The sequence below is a fragment of the Chiloscyllium punctatum genome, chromosome 42 (genome assembly GCF_047496795.1).
Source record: "Chiloscyllium punctatum isolate Juve2018m chromosome 42, sChiPun1.3, whole genome shotgun sequence".
NCBI lineage: Eukaryota > Metazoa > Chordata > Chondrichthyes > Orectolobiformes > Hemiscylliidae > Chiloscyllium > Chiloscyllium punctatum.
Genome location: NC_092780.1, coordinates 14365364 through 14385012, shown reverse-complemented (window position 1 = coordinate 14385012; position 19649 = coordinate 14365364). Strand labels below are relative to the sequence as shown.

Below are 19649 nucleotides of genomic sequence, written 5' to 3'. Positions count from 1 at the left end.
GTATGGCCAATTTACCTGGCCTGTACATCTTTGGACTGTGGGAGGAAATCAGACCACCCGGAAGAAACCCACACAGACTTGTTGTATAGGATGCTCTTCATATCACTGCCACCAATTAAAATCATGTTATAACGCAATATTCAACCAGTTATTTATTTCTTGTGGGCAACAGCATAGAGGCCATCCATATTAGATAGTCACCCAAAATCAAATAGGAAGTTTGAAAGAAACGCCTTCATCCAAAGAATGAAGAGAATGTGAAATGCACTCCGACAGGAAGCAGCTGAATGAGGAGGAATTTCAGGAGAAACTGGAGAAGTGTAGGAGGGAAAATGATAGATTTAGATGAGAAAAAAATGAGAGACGTCTCGAATGAATCAAATAGCCTGTCTCTGTGCCGTACATCCTTTCCAATGTGATTCCATGTGAGTTCTAGTATTGCCTGACACTCCAGTCCCACAGCTATGCATGTCCTGGTTTACAGTCTCAATACTGTTTCATATGGAAGCAGGTAGGGGGCACTACGCTAACCTTGCTGTCGCCCCTCATACTCAGCAACACTCACTGTGAGCCGGCCTCATCTCACAAATCAATTCTTCCAGCTCTTTGTGTAATAGGTTCTGTTCACCCTACGCTGAATTACTTTATAGGACACCTTGCGAAGTCAGGCTATTCGTGGAGGACTGATCATAACCCCCCCCCCCCTCAGCTTGGAACAAACACACATAGACATTAGGTTTCACTGCAGCTTTAACAAAGGAGGGTTTAAACGTTAGAACCATCTAGAGGAAGACAAATACCAACGCAGAATGTCCAAAAGCTTCAGGAGCTGAAATTGGCCGTCCAGCCCACTGCTCCGTCATTCAATAAGATCATGGTGTGAAGTCTTCAAATCCACTTTCCTGCCTTTACCCTATAACACTGATTCCCTTATCAATTAAAATCTGTCCATCTCAGCCTTGAACACTCTTAACAACTCAGCTTTGACAGCCCTCTGCAGTAAGGAATTCTACAGATTCACTATACTCTGAGTCATCTCAATGGATGACCCCTTATTGTGAGATGATATCCTCTGGTCCTGTGTTCTCCCCCCACAACGGGAAACAACCTTCCCTCACCCACCCTGTCAACTCCCGAAGAATCTGAGATGTTTCAATAAGGTCGTCACTCATTCTTCTAAATCCCAATGAGGGCCAGCCCGACCTACTCAACCTCTCATAATTTGCAAGACTTCCATTATAAAGTTGTAAATCAGATTTTCTCAATCAAGTGGGTCAGTTATAGCAGACACATTACAAAGCACATTCCAAAAGGCTTTGAAGTGACAGTGTCACATCAAATTGAGCTTTGCATTCAGATAGAACCAGACCAAACAGGAACAGATAAAAATGTAAAATAACCTGCAAAGTTTCAGTTGGGAGTGCCATAAAATATTCATGGGTTTCATTTCACTTTGGCTGGTGACACAAAATAAGTCAATTCAACTTGACTGCCTGTGAGACACCTGACCAATCTCCTCACTATCAATGTCAATGGAAGAAGAATAGGAGATAACATAATAGGCACACAAGTTACCCACAGAGTTTCAGGGAAGTTTGGTAATGAGGTCAGCAAATGCCTGAAAGGTGTGATGTATGAACCATCAACTCAGGGGTCTTTGGTCTGCCCAAAACTTGCTGGTCTTCAGGACAAGGAGTTGACACCAACTGAGTGTTGCAGACTGGCATATTCCAAGGTCCAGGAGTATGTGCTGATGAATGCACTAAAGCTTAAGGCAGCTGCCACCAAGGTGCGGTGGGGAGAGAACACTGCTGCTAAAAGTAAATGGGTGTTCATTCAGTTACTGAACCCTCCCAGTGCCTCAACTACATGTAAATGTGGCCTTGTACAAGTCAGAGTTGTCTTTAATTTGTTGGACAGAGTCAAACTCCAATGTTTGTTTGTTTTCTTCATATGCTTCTGTCCAGAACCAAACTGCTTCACAATGTATGTATATATATTTTGTATGAATAAGGTATATTTTTGAAATTAAACAAAAATGAGATACTGGAGTCAGGGCAAATCAAGGCAATAGTGAGGGCATGATCTTTGGGAACTGGGCCAACCAATCCTTCATCCCCCTCATCGTTATGACAGATCACCTGAAGGTGATGGGAATGTGGTTCGGAGGGGCTTGGGTGTGCACAAAAACTTGAGGCTCCTTCTCTCTATTGTACATGGTGCAGGGCTGTCCCTTCCACTTCACCTGGAGATTTAAGATGAACCATGGCTGCAGGGATTCCATGTACAAAACTCTGGATAAGGGGGGAAGAACATACGCAATGCTGCCCTCACCCTGATGGCCACCTTTATGGGCTGCTGCATCCACCTGTGCGTAGACCCTTGGCACACAAACACAAGTCTCACTATGTATTGAGGTTCTACCTGACCCCCTGTTGTGAAGGATGGGACTGGCCTCGTTGCCACTGAATGCTCCAAGTAGTTAGACCATTCCATATCACCTGTGGAGAAATTTGGGGAGAAACACCTTTGACCATAATCCATCAGAAAGTGGTCAGCGGATAGAGTCCTCAAGACCTCGCGGGAAAGGGAGAGGGTAGATCCTGTCATGTGGTTCCCTGAGCAGACTGTCAAAACCATTTGGCGGAATGCCTCATCACCGTAACTTTCCAACATGCACCAAGACATCACTTGGCCAGTGGTGAGAAGCTCTGAGATCCTTCCTGTATGCCTGGTCAGTCTGTGCCACAGCTACTGCCCTCAAAGTGGCTGTGGGGTGGGGAGGGAGGTGGGATAGACTGTAACACACCTCCTTTTGAAATGTGCCTTTGCAAAGGAAGTCTGGAGAAAGATGCAGTGGTTTTTATTGAGGTTCGCCCCGAGCAGCTCTGTGACGCAGGACTCTGTGCTGTACGGTCTGCTCCCCGGGACGCACATGCAAACAAACATTGACTATGCCTGAAGGACCATCAACTCGGTGGAAGACACTTTTGGCCTGCCTGAAAGATATTGGTCGACAAGAACAAGGAGTTGACCCCAATCGAGTGTTGTAGACTGGCACATTCCAAGGTTCAGAATTACATGCTGAGGGATGCACTGAAGCTTGGGGCAGCTAACACCAAGGCACAGTGGGGAAAGACCAATGTCTAACATCTTTCTGATGAAGTACAATGAGGGTCCGTTCAGTTATCAGATCTTCCCTATGCCCCAAATGCATGTAAATATAGGATTGTATAACCAAGAAATGCCTTGGGTGTGTTTGTTCGACATTTGTAAAGATTGTGTACAGGATTCAACTGCTGTAGTGGCTGTGTGATGTATTTTTATGAATAAAATATACTTTTGAATTGAAAAAGAAGTGTGAGGCACTCTCTCTGTTGTTGTACATAATGCAGGTCTGGCCCATTCCCAGAACCTGAGCCATCTTCCACTAGATAAGTAAGCAAAGGTTGGACAGGTGGAGGGTGTTATGAAGATGTGGGTGTGTGAATTTGTCCATTTTGGCTGGAAGAATTAAAAAAGCATTATACTAGACTCATAGAGTCATATAGCACGGTCCCAGACCCTTTGATCCAACCAGTCCATGCCAACCATAATCCCAAACTAACCTAGTCCCACCTGCCTGCACCTGGCCCATATCCCCCCAAACATTTCTCATTCACATACTTATCCAAATGTCTTTTAAACATTGTAATTGTACCTGCATCCACCACTCCCCCCTGGAAGTTAATTCAACATACAAACCACTCTCTTTGTGTAAAACAATTGCCCCTCATGCCTTTTTTAAGCCTTTCCCCTCTCACCTTAAAAGTACACTCCCTAGTCTTGAAATCCCGCACCCTAGGAAAAAGACACCTGCAATTCATCTTATTTATATCTGTTATATTTTTATAAACCTCTATAAGGCTACCCTTCAACCTTCTACACTCCAGTCAAAAAGGTCCCAGCCTATCCAGCCTCTCCTTATAACTCAAACCCTCCATCCTGGCAACATCCTGGTAAATCTTTTCTGAACCTCTCCAATTCAATGATATCCTGTCTAGAGCCTGGTAACCAGAACTATATACAGTACTCCAGAAGATGTCTCTCCAATATCCTATACAACCTCACATGACGTCCCAACTCTTATACTCAAAGGTCTGAGCAATGAATGTAAGCGTGTTAAATGCCTTCTTAACCACCCCGTCTACATGTGACGCAAAGGTCAAAGAATTATGTACATGAACCCCTAGGTCACTCTGTTCTACAACACTATCCAAGGGTCTACTTTTAATTGTGTAAGTCCTGCCCATGTTTGTTTTACCAAAATTCAATAACTTGCATTTATCCAAATTAAACCCCAACTGCCACTCTTCAGCCCATTGACCCAATTGATCAAGATTTCTTTGTAATCTTAGATAACCTTCTTCACTGTCCCACCAATTTTGGTGTTATCTGCAAACTTACTAATCACACCTTCTCCATTCTCATTTAAATCATTTCTATAAATGATAAATGAAAGTGGATTCAGCACCAATCCCTGTGGAACACAGCTGGTAAAAGGTCTTCAGTGTGAAACACAACCCTCCACCACCACTCTCTGCCTCCTGCTGTTAAGTTAAAAATCGCAACACCAGGTTATAGTCCAACAGGTTTAATTGGAAGCTCTAGCTTTCGGAGCACTGCTCCTTCATTAGGTGGTTGATGAAGGAGCAGCGCTCCGAAAGCTAGTGCTTCCAATTAAACCTTTTGGACTATAACTTGGTGTTGTGTGATTTTTAACTTTGTACACCCCAGTCCAACACCGACTCCTCCAAATGCTGCTGTTAAGCCAATTTTGTATCCAATTAGCAAGCTCACTCTGAATCCCATGTGATCTAACTTTACTAATTAGGCTACCAAATGGAACCGTGTCAAAAGCTTTACTAAAATTCAAGCAACATGCCTCCCCCCTTTCCCCAAAATATGCCAGATACCAAGCAGATTAGGATACTGAGTGTCATCTAGCTGGGCCAACAATTATTGTTGTGGGACCAGAGTCACACATAGACCAAACCAGATAAGGAGAGCAGTTTTCTTCCTTAAAGCACATTAATGAACCAGATGGATTTCTCCAATAATGGTTTTATTAGGGTCTTAATCCCAGATTTTGCATTGAATTCAATTTCAACCATATGCCATAGTGGGATTGAACCCGGAACATTATCTGGCTCACTGGATTAGCAGTCCAGTGACACTACCACTAGTTCATCATCACCCACAAGAAGCACTTTCTAGGTCATTTTAGGGTTAATCATGTTGTTGTGGGCCAGACCAAGGAAGCAGATTTCCTTCCCGAGAGGGTATCAACAATAATTGATGATAGTCACCAAGACCCAGACTAAATCACAATTTCTAGATTAGATTAGATTACTTACAGTGTGGAAACAGGCCCTTCGGCCCAACAAGTCCACACCGCCCCGCCGAAGCGTAACCCACCCATACCCCCACATCTACCCCTTACCTAACACTATGGGCAATTTAGCATAGCCAATTCACCTGGCCTGCACATCTTTGTGACTGTGGGAGGAAACCGGAGCACCCAGAGGAAACCCACGCAGACACGGGGAGAACGTGCAAACTCCACACAGTCAGTCGCCTGAGGCGGGAATTGAACCCGGGTCTCAGGCGCTGTGAGGCAGCAGTGCTAACCACTGTGCCACCGTGCCGCCAATGATTAATTCATTGACATTAAGCTGCCATGGTGGAATTTGAACCCACGACCCCAAAGCACTGTCCTGACCATCTGGATCACTGGGCCAGTGACACTGCCACTGAGCCATCATCAGCTCACACTCTGAGAGCCTCTAAACTAGATCTTAAGGACCCATGCCTGTCGGCAGTACTCACAGTGTACTTGGCTTGGTCTGCTTCTTCAGCGTTTGCGATGAGTATTTTAGAATCTGGTTCAAACTCGAAAGGTTCCCATGACCTTTTGAATTTGAGTCGTTGGGGTCTCTGACATTGTTGATGCAGGGTCACTGTATTACCTTCGACACGGAGCCCGAACCGTGTCCACCTTTTGACCCTGGCTGGCACCTTGAAGGAAATTGCTTTTCTGGAAGCATCCAAGTATGGTGGGGTGTAATAAAGTTCAATGTGCTGAATGTCATCTTCCACTGGGGATAACTTAACTCCGAGATTAATGACCTTCCCAGAAGAACCCACCACCGCAAAGATCACTCCGCCATTCAGATTGGTTTGCTTCAGGGTGACTAGGATAGCGAAATCTTTGTAAAATGGCTCTGGAAAGACGGTTTGAATTGAGTGCGGTGTGGGGGTGAAATCCTTGTGGAAGTTAAGCCCAGTTTTCCCACCCAGTCCTTCCATCTTGGAGACATCTGGAGAGCCTTCAGGAACCAGACTGAGCAGATTGATGTTCTCCTGTAGTTCAATACCTGAAAGATAAATATCATATTTAGTGAGTGTGTGAGGGAAAGAAGCAGTGTTTTAATAAAACTTTCTAACCTCCCTCTTCCTAGATTTTATAGATAAGAAACTCGGGGCAGGCAGAAGAGCATTGAAATTGTAGATTTCCCTGATAGCACAGCTCAGTACTGTAAAAGCAGAAGGATAAATTGCAAGATATGCAAGCAAATCAATGTTCTGGTTTTAATGTGGTATAAAGAATCATATAAGGCAGCACTTAATGCCCTTCCAAGTCTAACAGTGGAGTGCACTGTTAATCAATCGATTGTCCTGTGTTTGATTATACGAGTCTGTTTATTATTGATAATCATGCTTGGTTAGTTAAGCCTGACTGCTGTCTTAGAAAAAAAGTTACCTGTAAAGTTGCTGGAAGCCAGAACAGTAAGCCTGAAGTAGACATCTTAAAGCATTGCAGAGCTCACTTTGTAAATAAAATTCCCACACATGTGGAACTGGATAGGTGGATGGGTAACACATGATCTCTGCATCGATTCAGTTACAAACTGCATAATATATCATGGAACCTTCCTACTTCTACTACAATTATTTTTTTTTAATTCTTCAATAGTATATGGGTGTCACTGGCTAGACCTACATTTATTGCCCATCTCCAAATATCCAATATGGAGTCAAGAATCAACCACATTGCTGTAGGCCTGGAGTCACATGTAGACCAGATAGCTACCGAACGGGCATTAGTGAATAAGATGGACTTTTAACAAACACTGTTGACATGGTCACAATTAGGTTAGCTTTTTAATCTCCTATTTTTAATTAATTCAAATTTCATCAACTGTCATGGTGGGATTTGAATCCATTTTCCCAGAGCATTAGTTAAGGAGTCTGGATTACTAACCCACTGCCATTACCACGACACCACTATCTTCCCAATGCTGGGGTGGATGACTTGCACACAGCCCTCCAGTGGGCAGAGGCCCATCATGTGACCTGTGTTAGGCATATGAGGGTTTCCCACACAGCAAAGCCCTGTCCAGGTTATCCACAGGCTCCTGTTGGAGCCATTCCCTTGTTCATGGATGCTCACTGCCTACCTGAGGAATTCTGGGTCAGGAGACAGGGGCACAAATGTTTAGTGAGGGCTTTCCTTCTTCCTTGACTGCTGACCTCCCCTCCTCTGCTCCTCCATGAACATTGTCCCACCATCCCCATCAGCGGCTGAGATGTCTCCTCAACTCTGTCCCTCTGGCGTGTTCATTATCATCAACAGCCACTGTTCCTGTTGGTACTACCAAGCAATCCACTGCCTTTTACTGGACAGCAGCCCAGGCCAGTGGGGGACACCTGATCCTGGGGAGGACATCTTGCCTTTTGAGAGGATTGTTTAATACAATGAGTCTGCTCAAATTGAGGACAGACTCAGTGATCTGCCCAGTCTCCAGTCATTACCTCATCACCTCTGTAATTATTGTCTATCACCATTCAATTTGCAAAACACAAAATAGTCCATTTACTGCTGTGATTTTTGAAAAAAATTCCTAACCTCCCTCTTCCCAGATTTTATAGAAAAGAACAGAAGAAATTGTAGCCATTTAGCCCCTCGAACTTCTTCCAATCCTTAAAGTCAACATCTTACTCAACCATCCACATTATCTCCATATCCTTTCATTTTCTTAGCATCCAAACATTTATCAATTTCCTACCGTGAATATACTCAGGACCTGAGCATCCCAGTTGTCAAGTTATAAAAATCCAAAGGTTCATAAGCCTTTGAGTGAAGTCTTTACCTCCTCATTTCAGTCCTTAATGGCCACCCCCACCCACCCCTTGCATACTGAACCATGTGACCCTTGAATTGAGACTTCATGGACAGCCCAGACATCCTCACAACATGAACTGTACCAAATGCCTGAAGAGTTTTACATGTCACTTCTCAATTCTAAGGCTGCTTGGCCTAAAATACTCAAACTCCCCTCGTAGGACCATTCCCTCATCCCAGGTATCAGTCTTTGTTGGACTTCTTCCAGGTCAAGTTACTAAAGATGGATATTTTCTAATCAACCCGATAAAGGAAGTTATTACACACCTCTGGGGCATGTGGGACCTAAACGCAGGTCTCCTGGCTCAGAGGGAGGGACACTACCACTGTACCATGAGAGCCCCAACATCACTGAGCTTATAATCTCACTCAAGGCATTATGATCTTACGAAGACAGGTGATGACAAACCCCTTTCTTTCATTATTTGTCATTATTAGGGAAGTAAATTGCTGTAACATAGCTGGTTCCTGTCCGAACACCGACTTTGTGCTAATTCTGGAGAGCTGCCGGCAGGTAGTATTGGATCAGTTTCTGGCCAAGGTGACTGATGGAAATGGAAGTTGATGAAGCTGTTCCCTCAACCCAACACCTGCCCCTTCATTACTCTTCACCCCCTATTCCCCCACCCCCAATAGACTTGCTCCCCTGTATCAGGAACTACAACATAAAGGCACCTTCAGTGAACATTTTCATTTCCATTCGCCCACTCACGTGACCATTGCCTGACTATAAGTCTTGAGAATGAGTGCCAGTACGTTATCTATTTGCACAGGCCAGGAGCACAATTGGGCCACATCTGTCCTTCAAACACACTGTACGCTTTCTCTCTAGTCCTTTCCTACTTCACTCCTCATGTGAGAGTTTGACTTTGCAGTTACAGTCTGAAGGTTGGATTTATGCATTTTGGAAAAGAAACATTAAAGGAAATAAGATTCCAGAGCAACATACACCCAAATCAATTTTCCCAAAAACATCTTTCGGGTATGGGCTTTCGGGTATGGGTTTTGTTGACGACAACAACTTGGGTTTATGAAGCACCTTTAATGTAGTAATTTAATGGAGACATTTTCAGAGAACTGTTTGACATCAGACCACCTCAGCAGATATTAAAGGGGTAACTAAAAGTTTGGGATGAAGATCAGGTTATAAAGAGAGAGAGAGAGAGAGAGAGAAATGCAGAGAGGTTGAGAAGGATATTCTAAACTGTGGGGTCTAGTGAACTGCAGCCACTGACGTAAAATAGCAAGAGCAACATTTATTCCCAGCCCCATGGCTGGGTGTAGTGGCCACTTCAGAAGTGTGAGACTGGAGTCACATGTTGACGAGACCATGTATGGACTGTACGTTTTTCAACAGGGTCTAAATACCACCCTGGAGAAGATAAAGACTTTGGATTTAAAATGTCAGGTTTCTGAAAGTCACTCAGTCGGTGGACTGGACTGAACTGGAGATGTTATGACTAATCCCAGCCAACAACCTTGTGTAAGGAGATAATCACAGTCTTTGGTATTTCATTTGCTGTTGTATACACAGAATAATGTATTTTATCATAAGAAGAAACCTGATATATTAGACCTTAGAATACAAAGAAATTTGAAGGGAAGGTTCAGAAAGCCCAGGGGGCAACTTTCTTAAGTATCTGCCAATTCCTCATGATAAAAGTCCTTGCCTATCTAAGGGTGCATTAACACTCCAACAATATCATTGGTACAAAATGGTTTAGCTTTGCATCTAGTTCCACTACAGTGGTCACGTTAATCCAGGTTCAAGGCTCAGTTTATTTTGGGAACAAGGCAGAGTACAATTCTCTGGAGGAAGGAATTCAGGAACACCTGGGCGGTCTGTTAGAATAATCAAAGTCAAGATTAGAGTATTGCTGGAAAAGCACAGCAGGTCAGGCAGCATCCAAGGAGCAGGAAAATCGATGTTTCGGGCAAAAGCCCTTCATGATCATTCAGGCTTTTACCTGAAACGTCAATTTTCCTGCTCCTCGGATGCTGCCTGACCTGCTGTGCTTTTCCAGCACCACACTAATCTTGACTCTGATCTCCAGCATCTGCAGTCCTCACTTTCACCCTGTTCGAATAATTAAGCCTATCAGCTCCATTTACAAAGTGTGTGCTATCAGCTGGCAACTTGTCCTAATTTTAGTGTGCAACTGAATGAGGAAATGGGTCGGGGGGTCCTCACTCCTTTTCTCCATTTGAAAAATTAGGGGGAAGAGGACCAGTTTCAAGGGGCAATGTTGCACATCTGGGTTACACATGGTGCCGTATTGATAAAGACCTAAGGTGCACGTAACCGTTTCGGTAAAAGCTGCTTTACCCGTCTGACCAACTACATTTAATGTCGCATTAAGATTTGCAGCAAGCTTTGCCATTTGAAGGTTTCCAAAGCTCTTGATTCAAGCACTATTATTCCCAACAGATCAATTGAGTGATTATCTGGGCACAGCAGCGTCTGCAAGTTAAAAACAAAAGAAGTGAATTCAAGGGGAAACTTCCTGATAACAGATAGTTGACATGAGTCTCTTGAAGGAGCCATAATAATCATCCATGTGGTGAAAATGCAAGAAGAGGCCAAGACTGATAACAGCTCCAGATAGTGTGTCTGGCTAAATAGATTAGGAAGGAAATGAAGGCAAAAGCAAGACAGGGAGCCAGACTCTATGTCTCAGACAACAAAATCAATCTTGAGATGGAAAACCATTTGACCAGATTGACTCTCCATCTGGAAAACCTTACAGAGCTCCTCTCCCACCTTCACTCCCCGCTCCCTATCAGACCATTCAACTTCCAGTTAATTGAGTGTCACTCCAGCCTCTATTCCAAAGTGTTGATCTCTCAGCTTCAAATGTGTTTCCTGATTTCAGCTGAAATTTTACCTTTAATCAGTTGGAATCTATTTTGTTCTTTAAGTTAAAGTGATTCATCATGAAGCAAGGTCCCAGAGTCACTGTTTAATATGTTACATTTTCCTAAGGTGCATCATCACTGGCAAACTAAATTTGCTTCCTTATAATCATGACCAGTCCCTTACGCTGTATTAGAATAGACAGATGCCTACAGTGCGGAAACAGGTCCTTTGGCCCAACAAGTCCACACTGATCCTCTGAAGAGTAAACCACCCAGGCCAATTCCTCTACTATCCTATATTTACTCCTAACCTCCACATCCCTGAACACTATGGGCAATTTAGCATGGCCAAATCACATAACCTGCACATCTTTGGATTGTGGGAGGAAACTGAAGCACCCAGAGGAAACCCACACAGCCACCTGGAGAATGTGCAAACTCCACACAGACAGTTGCCTGAGGCTGGAATCGAACCCAGGTTTCTGGTGCTGTGACACAGCAGTGCTAACCACTGGGCATTCGTACCATCCCGGCCGCAATTGGGAAACTTTACGTCTTCAATATGGTATTATACATCACTGACATAAAAACATATGTTGTGGTTCTGTGTGCACCGGATCATCAATGCCACTCACAGGAATCAGATCCATTAGAGAGAAAGAAAAGGACAACCAACTCCCATTCCTAGACGTGATGGTACAGAGAACACCGAACGAAGAATTCACCACAAAGATATACAGGAAAGCCACACACACAGACCAAGTCCTAAACTACGAAAGCAACCACCCCAACACACACAAAAGAAGTTGCATCAAGACACTATTCAAAAGGGCCACAACACACTGCAATACACCAGAACTGCAAAAAGAGGAAGAAGAACACCTCTACAATGTATTCGCCAAAAACGGATACCCCCGCAATTTCATCAACAGATGCCTAAGGGAAAGACAACGGAACGAGGACATGCCGCAACCCAAAGGACTAGCCACACTACCATACATCAGGAGCATTTCTGAACTGACAGCCAGACTACTGTGACCACTAGGACTCATAACAGCACACAAACCAACAGCCAGTCTCAGACAACAACTCACCAGGACAAAGGACCCAATACCCAGCATGAGCAAAACCAACGTAGTGTACAAAATCCCATGCAAGGACTGCACAAAACATTACATAGGACAAACAGGAAGACAGCTAATGATCCGTATCCATGAACACCAACTAGCCACGAAACGACACGACCAGCCATCCTTAGTAGCCACACACACAGATGACAGGCAACATGAGTTCGGCTGGGACAACACTACTATTATAGGACAAGCCAAACAGAGAACAGCCAGGGAATTCCTAGAGGCATGGCACTCATCCACTGATTCAATCAATAAGCACATCGACCTGGACCCAATATACTGGCCACTGCAGCGGACAGCTGGAACTGACAACCGGAAGCGGCAGATTCAAACCACTACAAATGCCAGAGGAAAGATCACAGAAGCGCTTCACAGGAGGCTCCCAAGCACTGAGGATGTCACCTAGACAGGGGACGAAACGTCTGCAACACAAATTCCCAGCTCGGCGAACAGAACCACAACAACGAGCACCCGAGCTACAAATCTTCTCCCAAACTTTGAATAAAAATATAGACTGATTACTGCTCAGCCTATTGGTAAATGCAGCTTTGGTGGCTTTCAGATGTAAAGGAGGAGGAATTTCATCAATTGCCAAAACTATCATGTAGCCTTAAACAGTAAAAACCAGAAATTTCTGGAGAAACACAGCAGGTCTGGCAGCATCTGCGGAGAGGTCCAATTCTGAAGAAGGGTCACTGGTCCAAAAATATTAAATTTGCTTTCTCTCCACAGATGTTGCCAAACCTGCTGAGTTTTTCCAGCAATTTCTGGGTTCTTTTTGTGATTTCTAAATCTCTTTGATGTGTTTGGTTAACCTCAAGCATTAATCTCCTTAGACAGCACCTTCCAAACCCACGATTGCTTCCATCTAGAAGGACAAGGGCAGCATGTACATGGGAACATCACCCCCTGCAGATTCCCTTCCAAGTCATTTACCATCCTGATTTGGAAATGTATCGCTGTCCCTTCATGGTCACTGGGTCCAAAATCCTGGAACTCGGTTCCGAGCAGCACAGAGAATGTAGCTATGATAATTGGAAATCAGCAGTTCAAAAAGGCAGCTCACCCTGCCCTTTTCAAGGGCAGCTGGGAATAGACAATGACAGTTCAGCCAGCCAGCAATGCAAACATCAATGAACAACCTTTTAGAAGTCTCTGGGAGAAGTCTCAGCGTCCGTTGAGGAACACAAATATGTTGTTGCAGAGAATATGTGGCAAGTGTTGGATGGGTGCAGTTCTAGTAACACTCAAGGAAACCAAGAATATCCGGGTCAAAGCAGCCTCTTTGATCACAATCCAATCCATCACCTTAAAGATTCACTCTGTCTTCCACCAGCGTGCGGTGGCAGCATTGCGTACCAACTACAAGATGTACTGCAGCATCTCACCAAGGCTCTTTCTCATGTACCTTCCAAACATATGGAAGGATAAAGGCAGCAGATACATGGGAATACCACCAGCTGACAAATTCCCCTCTAAGTCACTCACCATCCTGACTTGGAAGATATGTCGCTGTTTCCTCACTGTCATTCAATCAAAATCCTGGAACTTCCTTCTTCGCAGCACTGTGGATGGTCCTACATCAGGTGGACTTTAACAGTTCAAGAAGACAACTCACTATCACCGATTAGGGATCAGCAATAAACATCAGTCTAGCCAGTAACTCTTACATCTCAAGAATGCATAAAATAGATAAATACATATTGACCACCTGGCTTGCCAAAGCCTTGTCAGGTTTGAAGATGCTAATACTTAATGTTGTTTCGTTTTCACTTTGCATAGTTCAAGGCTGAGATAGACAGGGTTTTAATCTTTAGGGGATCTAAGGGGAAAAGGCAGGAAAATGGTGTTGAGGATTATTGGATAAACTATTGAATGGTCAAACGGCCTTGCTAGGCCAAATGGCCTACTCCTCCTCCTACATCTTATGATTTTACACTTCGATATAACTCAAGGAGGTCAAATAATACTCATTCCCCACCTTGCTCTTTCTTGGGGATTCTTTCATATTTTGTGTGGTTTGCATATTCCATCCTTTTTGCTGTCAACTTCACTCAGTGGTCAAAGTTAAAAATCACACAACACCAGGTTATAGTCCAATAGGTTTATTTGGAAGACTAGCTTTCAAAGCGTTGCTTCTTCATCTGATCCTGATGAAGGAGCAGTGCTTTGAAAGTTAGCACTTCCAAATAAACCTGTTGGACTATAACCTGGTGTTGTGTGATTTTTAACTTTGTCCACCCCAGTCCAACACCGGCATCTCCACATCATCAGTCAGTGGTAGCAATTTTATCTCTTCCAGCTTCTGGATTCAAGTCTCACTTAAACACAAAATCTGCAGTTGAGACATCCTTTAATTAATTTATTACTCATGGACAAGATGAAATCCGTGACCCAGAAGTGTAAAAGTCCAATTATTTTAAATATGGTGAGATCTTGGAGGATAATGAGGCTAGACGAGGGCATTGGTCTAAGAATTCGCCATTTACCCTGTTGGGGGGGAGCCCAAGGATTTTAACCTGGGGCAATTGACTCTAGGTTTGAGGCATGGGAGAATAAGGGAATCTCTGGGAGACTTATTCGAAGGGGAGGTCCTGATGTCATTTAGTCAGTTAAATCAGAAATATGGATTGTCTAATAGGGACCTTTTCTGATACTTCCAGATAAGGGACTATATACAGAGGAAGACCACACTCCTGGTCCAATGTTTCAAATCAGACATGGAGAGAAGAACACTCCAGTGTACGGGTACTTTTTCACTCAGTACTTTATATCATTTACAGAAAGGTCACGCCCTGGGGGACATGGAAGGACCCTATAGGACATGGAATCGAGAGTTAGGATATTTCATAGGAGGTATGGGAAGACATCTGGGGGAATGTAAGGAAAATCGCAGTATGTAACAGAGCGCAGGCCATGCAATTGAAGATCTTACACAGGGCTCATATGGTGCCAGAGAGGCTAGCTAAGGAGTGTCACCAGGGTGTCCCAAGTGTAACATTAGTACAGGCACTCTTACACACTGCTACTGGTCCTGTTGTAAGATCCAGAGGTACTGGAGTGCTATAGTATGGGAGTTAAAGGTTATCCTGGGGATAGAAATTAATGTGGATCCGGTATTTCTTCTTTTGGGGTTGCCAAATTTGCCCTCTCTGGGGAAACACGGGAAGAGATTGTGTAACATTCTTACCCATTGTGCGAGGAAGAACATTCTGGTGAATTGGACATCACAAAAATGACAAATTCTTATGGGGTGGTGTAGGCTGGTGATGGGGCATCTCCCCCAAGACTACCTCACAAAGACGGTGCATCACAAAATGGAACAGTTTTACACGACGTGGTGGTCCTTTTTAAATTATATTGTTGCAGATTTACCAGCAATATTAATTAGGGCCGTGGTATAGCCATGGGAATCAGTATGGGAGCCTTTGGGGCCCCGGGAGGATAAGACTGGGAGAAAAAGAATTCAGGTACCATAGGTGGTTCTCCCAGGGATGGGAGCCTCAGTGGAAGTGTAATGACTGAGATAGAATAAAGTAGTGAGATATTATTTAATTTAAATTATTTGAATTTAGTTTAAGTTAGTATTTATTTAATATGTTTGTAGTTTAGTTTAAGTTAATTAGATATGTTTGTTCTGGTAGAATAGTAGGCCGTTTATTAACAATCGAACTGTATTACAGCTTTTCTTGTACTGCCATTTTTTCTGTATTGATGGTGTTATTCTTTTTCTTTGTACATAAATGTTTTGTAAAAGATATTTTAGTGCAGTTTACTGTCACTGATTAAGGTTGGCACACAAGGAGACTACTCAGTTCATCATGTCGATACCAGCCCTTTATCAAGCAATCCCTTCAGTCCCATTTTCCCCATTTTAACTCCTTAATTCTGCAAACTTATTTCCCTCAAATGACCAACCAATTTCTTTTTGAAATCATCAAGGCAGCCTTTTGCACGTGTTATAATGAATTTCCGTTTGCCTGTTCAGATTGATGGAGAGTCTAGCATCACTTTTCCAGGGAAAACATATGGGGTCCTTGTCAATATTGATCCCTGAAGTCACATTAGCAACACAGGCCCTTTTCATTCTTCAGCATCTTTAACAATACTGGGACCAAAAGTCATATTCATCAAGAGGCTTCAGACAAATCTTCAAATCAACACTTCATCAAAAACCAGGATGACAACAACAAGGGAGTCAAAGACTTCAGAAGAGAAAAGAAAGGATGGAAATTGGAGATGGAAATCTGTTTGGCCTTTCTTCAGACTTTTGGGACAGTTCATCATCTCAAAAGGTTACTGTATAATTTAACAGCTTCACTTATTTTTCAGGGGCTTTATTTTGTGGTTATTTGCCCCTGTCATTGTTTCTTTGAGGTTTAATTTTTATCAGTCTATACTGGTGAGGTCTAGAGGGTTTGACAGGATCAAGTAAGTGTAGAAAAGAATCATCCAGCCCTTTCCTCGGAGATGGTGATGTCCAAAATCTGGCTCAATAGACTCTCTATGCTTCACATTTCCTTTCCTAACCTTCTGACAAGATTCACACAAGTCACTGAGTGGATGAGATAGTCCTTACTTGATAAAGTGCCACACACAGACTAGTGAGAAAAGTTAAAATCTATGGAGTAAAAGGGATAATAGTAACATGGATATAAAACTGGCTGACAGTTCATGGGGAACAGTTGTGCCTTTGGACAGAAGAAAGGTTTTTGGTGGTGTTTGCCAGGAGCTGGTGTTAGGTGCATTCTCTTCCCCAGACAAGCATGGCCATTGGTTATTTTTAAGACTAAGTTAGATCGATTCTTGATTGTCAAGGGAGCCAGTGGTATCTGAGATAATCAGAATGATAGAACTGAGGTCATAATCAGATCTTCTCAAATGGTGGAGCAGGGCTTGAGGGGCCAAATGCTTTATATTTTCATTTGGATGTTGGCATGTTCATCAATTATCAAAAACATCAGATGCCATAACAACGAACAATCATAGTTAGCAGTTCTTCAACATTGCAAAGAATTAATCGAGGGAGTTAATAATGAAATACATAAACAGGGTTTACAAAGGAAATTCAGTTATGTTACAGTAAATCAGTATTAACTTTTTGCGATTCATAAATGTACATGTAAATTGATGTAAATTTATTGCATACAGTTGGAATTTAGCTCACTAAATATTGTAAGAGAGCCAGTCTATTGATTTCATTAAGAGCTTTTTTATTCATTTCTGGGCTATGGGGCTAGAATTTACTGCTCATCCCTAATTGAGATGGAGAAGGTGTTGGTGAGCTGTTACTTTGAACCACTGTAAACCATGTGGTGCAGGTCCACCTATACTCTGTCCATTTACAATGAGCAATATTTCCAGAACTTGGTAAACCTAGTTTTATGTGCAAACTGGTTGCATTGCCCTTCTCTTGGAGCACAATGTTAGATTCGACATAAAGTCAGATGGTAAGCTTTTCTCAGTTGAGGCATCAACTATTCTTTCTACAGCTTCAGCTGCTAAAATAATTCACCTCCTGCCAAGCTGTACAATATCCAGATACACCGTGCTGCAAACTTAAACATCACCTCCCTCGATCTCAGGAAAACTTGTACATATAATTATTTCTGCTTTTTTTTTGTGGTAGTTGTTTACTCACCTGAAAGGTGTGTGTGGGGAGGGAGGGTGCATGATTAGGGTTGAGGAGGGATGTGTTGGGAGCTGCTGGAAGATTATCCAGGTTTTTCCTTGCACCAAGTGCAGGGTGGTCAATTGTCACCTGGGTCAATGGCAGCAGAGAATCCTCTGACACTGCCAATTCATTGTCAGCTTGTGGAAGCTCAGGGTCAGTTTTGTGATGCTGCTTACCATTTTAGATTTGGGTGTGAATGCAGCTGAGACTGGCCGCTGGACGTGATGGAAGAAACTAATCATATGGTGTTCCAATCCAAATCTTGGTGGATAACAGCATTTCAACACTCCTGGTTGGGTTGGATTTCTGTGAGACATTAGATTCTGTTAGATTTTACTAATTTCTTAATGAGTGTGGTTCAAGGAGCGAGTGTCTAGGAGGGGGAGCGAAGGAGAATATCCTTTCTTCTTGACATAATTAATCATGACTCACATGATTAATTGTGTTTATACAAGTATGGTTATAATGGTGTTGTGTATGATCTGTAACTCTCTCTGTAGGACACGCATTTCTGATTTTACAGAAAACTTTATTTAAATACTAGACATAAAATTCCCACATCTTTGGCAATGCTCCTCACAGAATGAGGACAAGAGTTAAACAAGTATCCGAGACTTGAAAACCAAAGGCTGGAAATTCAAGGGTTGAAACCATAGTTGAGCACAAAATTTGACATATACGTGGGAGATATCCTTGTCAAGACCATTCAAGGTCTTACATACTTCAGTCAGGTGAGCCCTTACCTTCTCAACTCCAATGCAAAAAAATGTCTAGCCTGTCCACCCTTTCCTCATAAGACAACCTGCTCATTTCATGTATCAATCTATGAACCTCCTCTGAACCACTCCAACGCATTTATGTCTTGAAGTGGCTTGGCAAGGCTCTCAGCTCAAGGGTTATTGGGAATAGGCAATAAACATAGGTCTGGCCAACGATGCTCACATCCTGTGAATAAATACGTTGGAAAACCTTTACAAGCACGCTGTACAGTGCAGAGTGGAGGAGGGTGGTGGACATTGTTAGAGGGGAAACCTTTTCTCATGCACTGATTCATTTCAGGTACAATATTGTATTATTAGGAAGCACATCAACAAGTAGAAATTTCATTGCCTCTGTGACTGTTTTCATAAAGAAGTCCCTGTCAACATCTGCGGTTTAGTGCTGATGACCTCTGTAGTTTGCGGCTAAGACATGGAGATCAGAAATAATCTGAAGAGGAGGGACAACACTTGTGTCATGCTTAATTACAGTTTCCGTGTAGAGAAGAAAGGATATTCTCCTTCGCTCCCCCTCCTAGACACTCGCTCCTTGAACCACACTCATTAAGAAATTAGTAAAATCAAACAGAATCTAATGTCTCACAGAAATCCAACCCAACCAGAAGTGTTGAAATGCTGTTAGCCACCAGGATTTGGATTGGAACACCACATGATTAGTTTCTTCCATCACGTTCGGCGTTCAGTCTCAGCTGCATTCACACCCAAATCTAAAGTGGTAAGCAGCATCACAAAACTGACCCTGATCTTCCACAAGCTGACAATGAATTGGTAGTGTCAGAGGATTCTCGTCTGTCATTGACCCAGGTGACAAATGACCGCCATGCACTTGGTGCAAGGAAAAACCTGGGAAATCGTCCAGCCGCTCCCAACACCTCCCTCCTCAACCTTCATCACGCACCCTCCGTCTCTACCCACACTGTTCAGGTGAGTAAACAACTACCAAACAAAAAGCAAAAACAATTACTGGGAATCATCAAATAATG

The 19649-nt window shown here is 43.1% G+C and overlaps 1 protein-coding gene across 1 annotated transcript in view; it reads right to left on the bottom strand.

Annotated features, from left to right (window-relative positions):
- Nucleotides 1-19649, bottom strand: part of LOC140465750 (uncharacterized) — a 111532-nt gene that overhangs the window by 75783 nt on the left and 16100 nt on the right. Inside the window, exon 2 of the mRNA XM_072561454.1 lies at nucleotides 5869-6416. Coding sequence (XP_072417555.1) covers nucleotides 5869-6416 — 548 coding nt within the window. The remainder of the gene's footprint in view (nucleotides 1-5868; nucleotides 6417-19649) is intronic.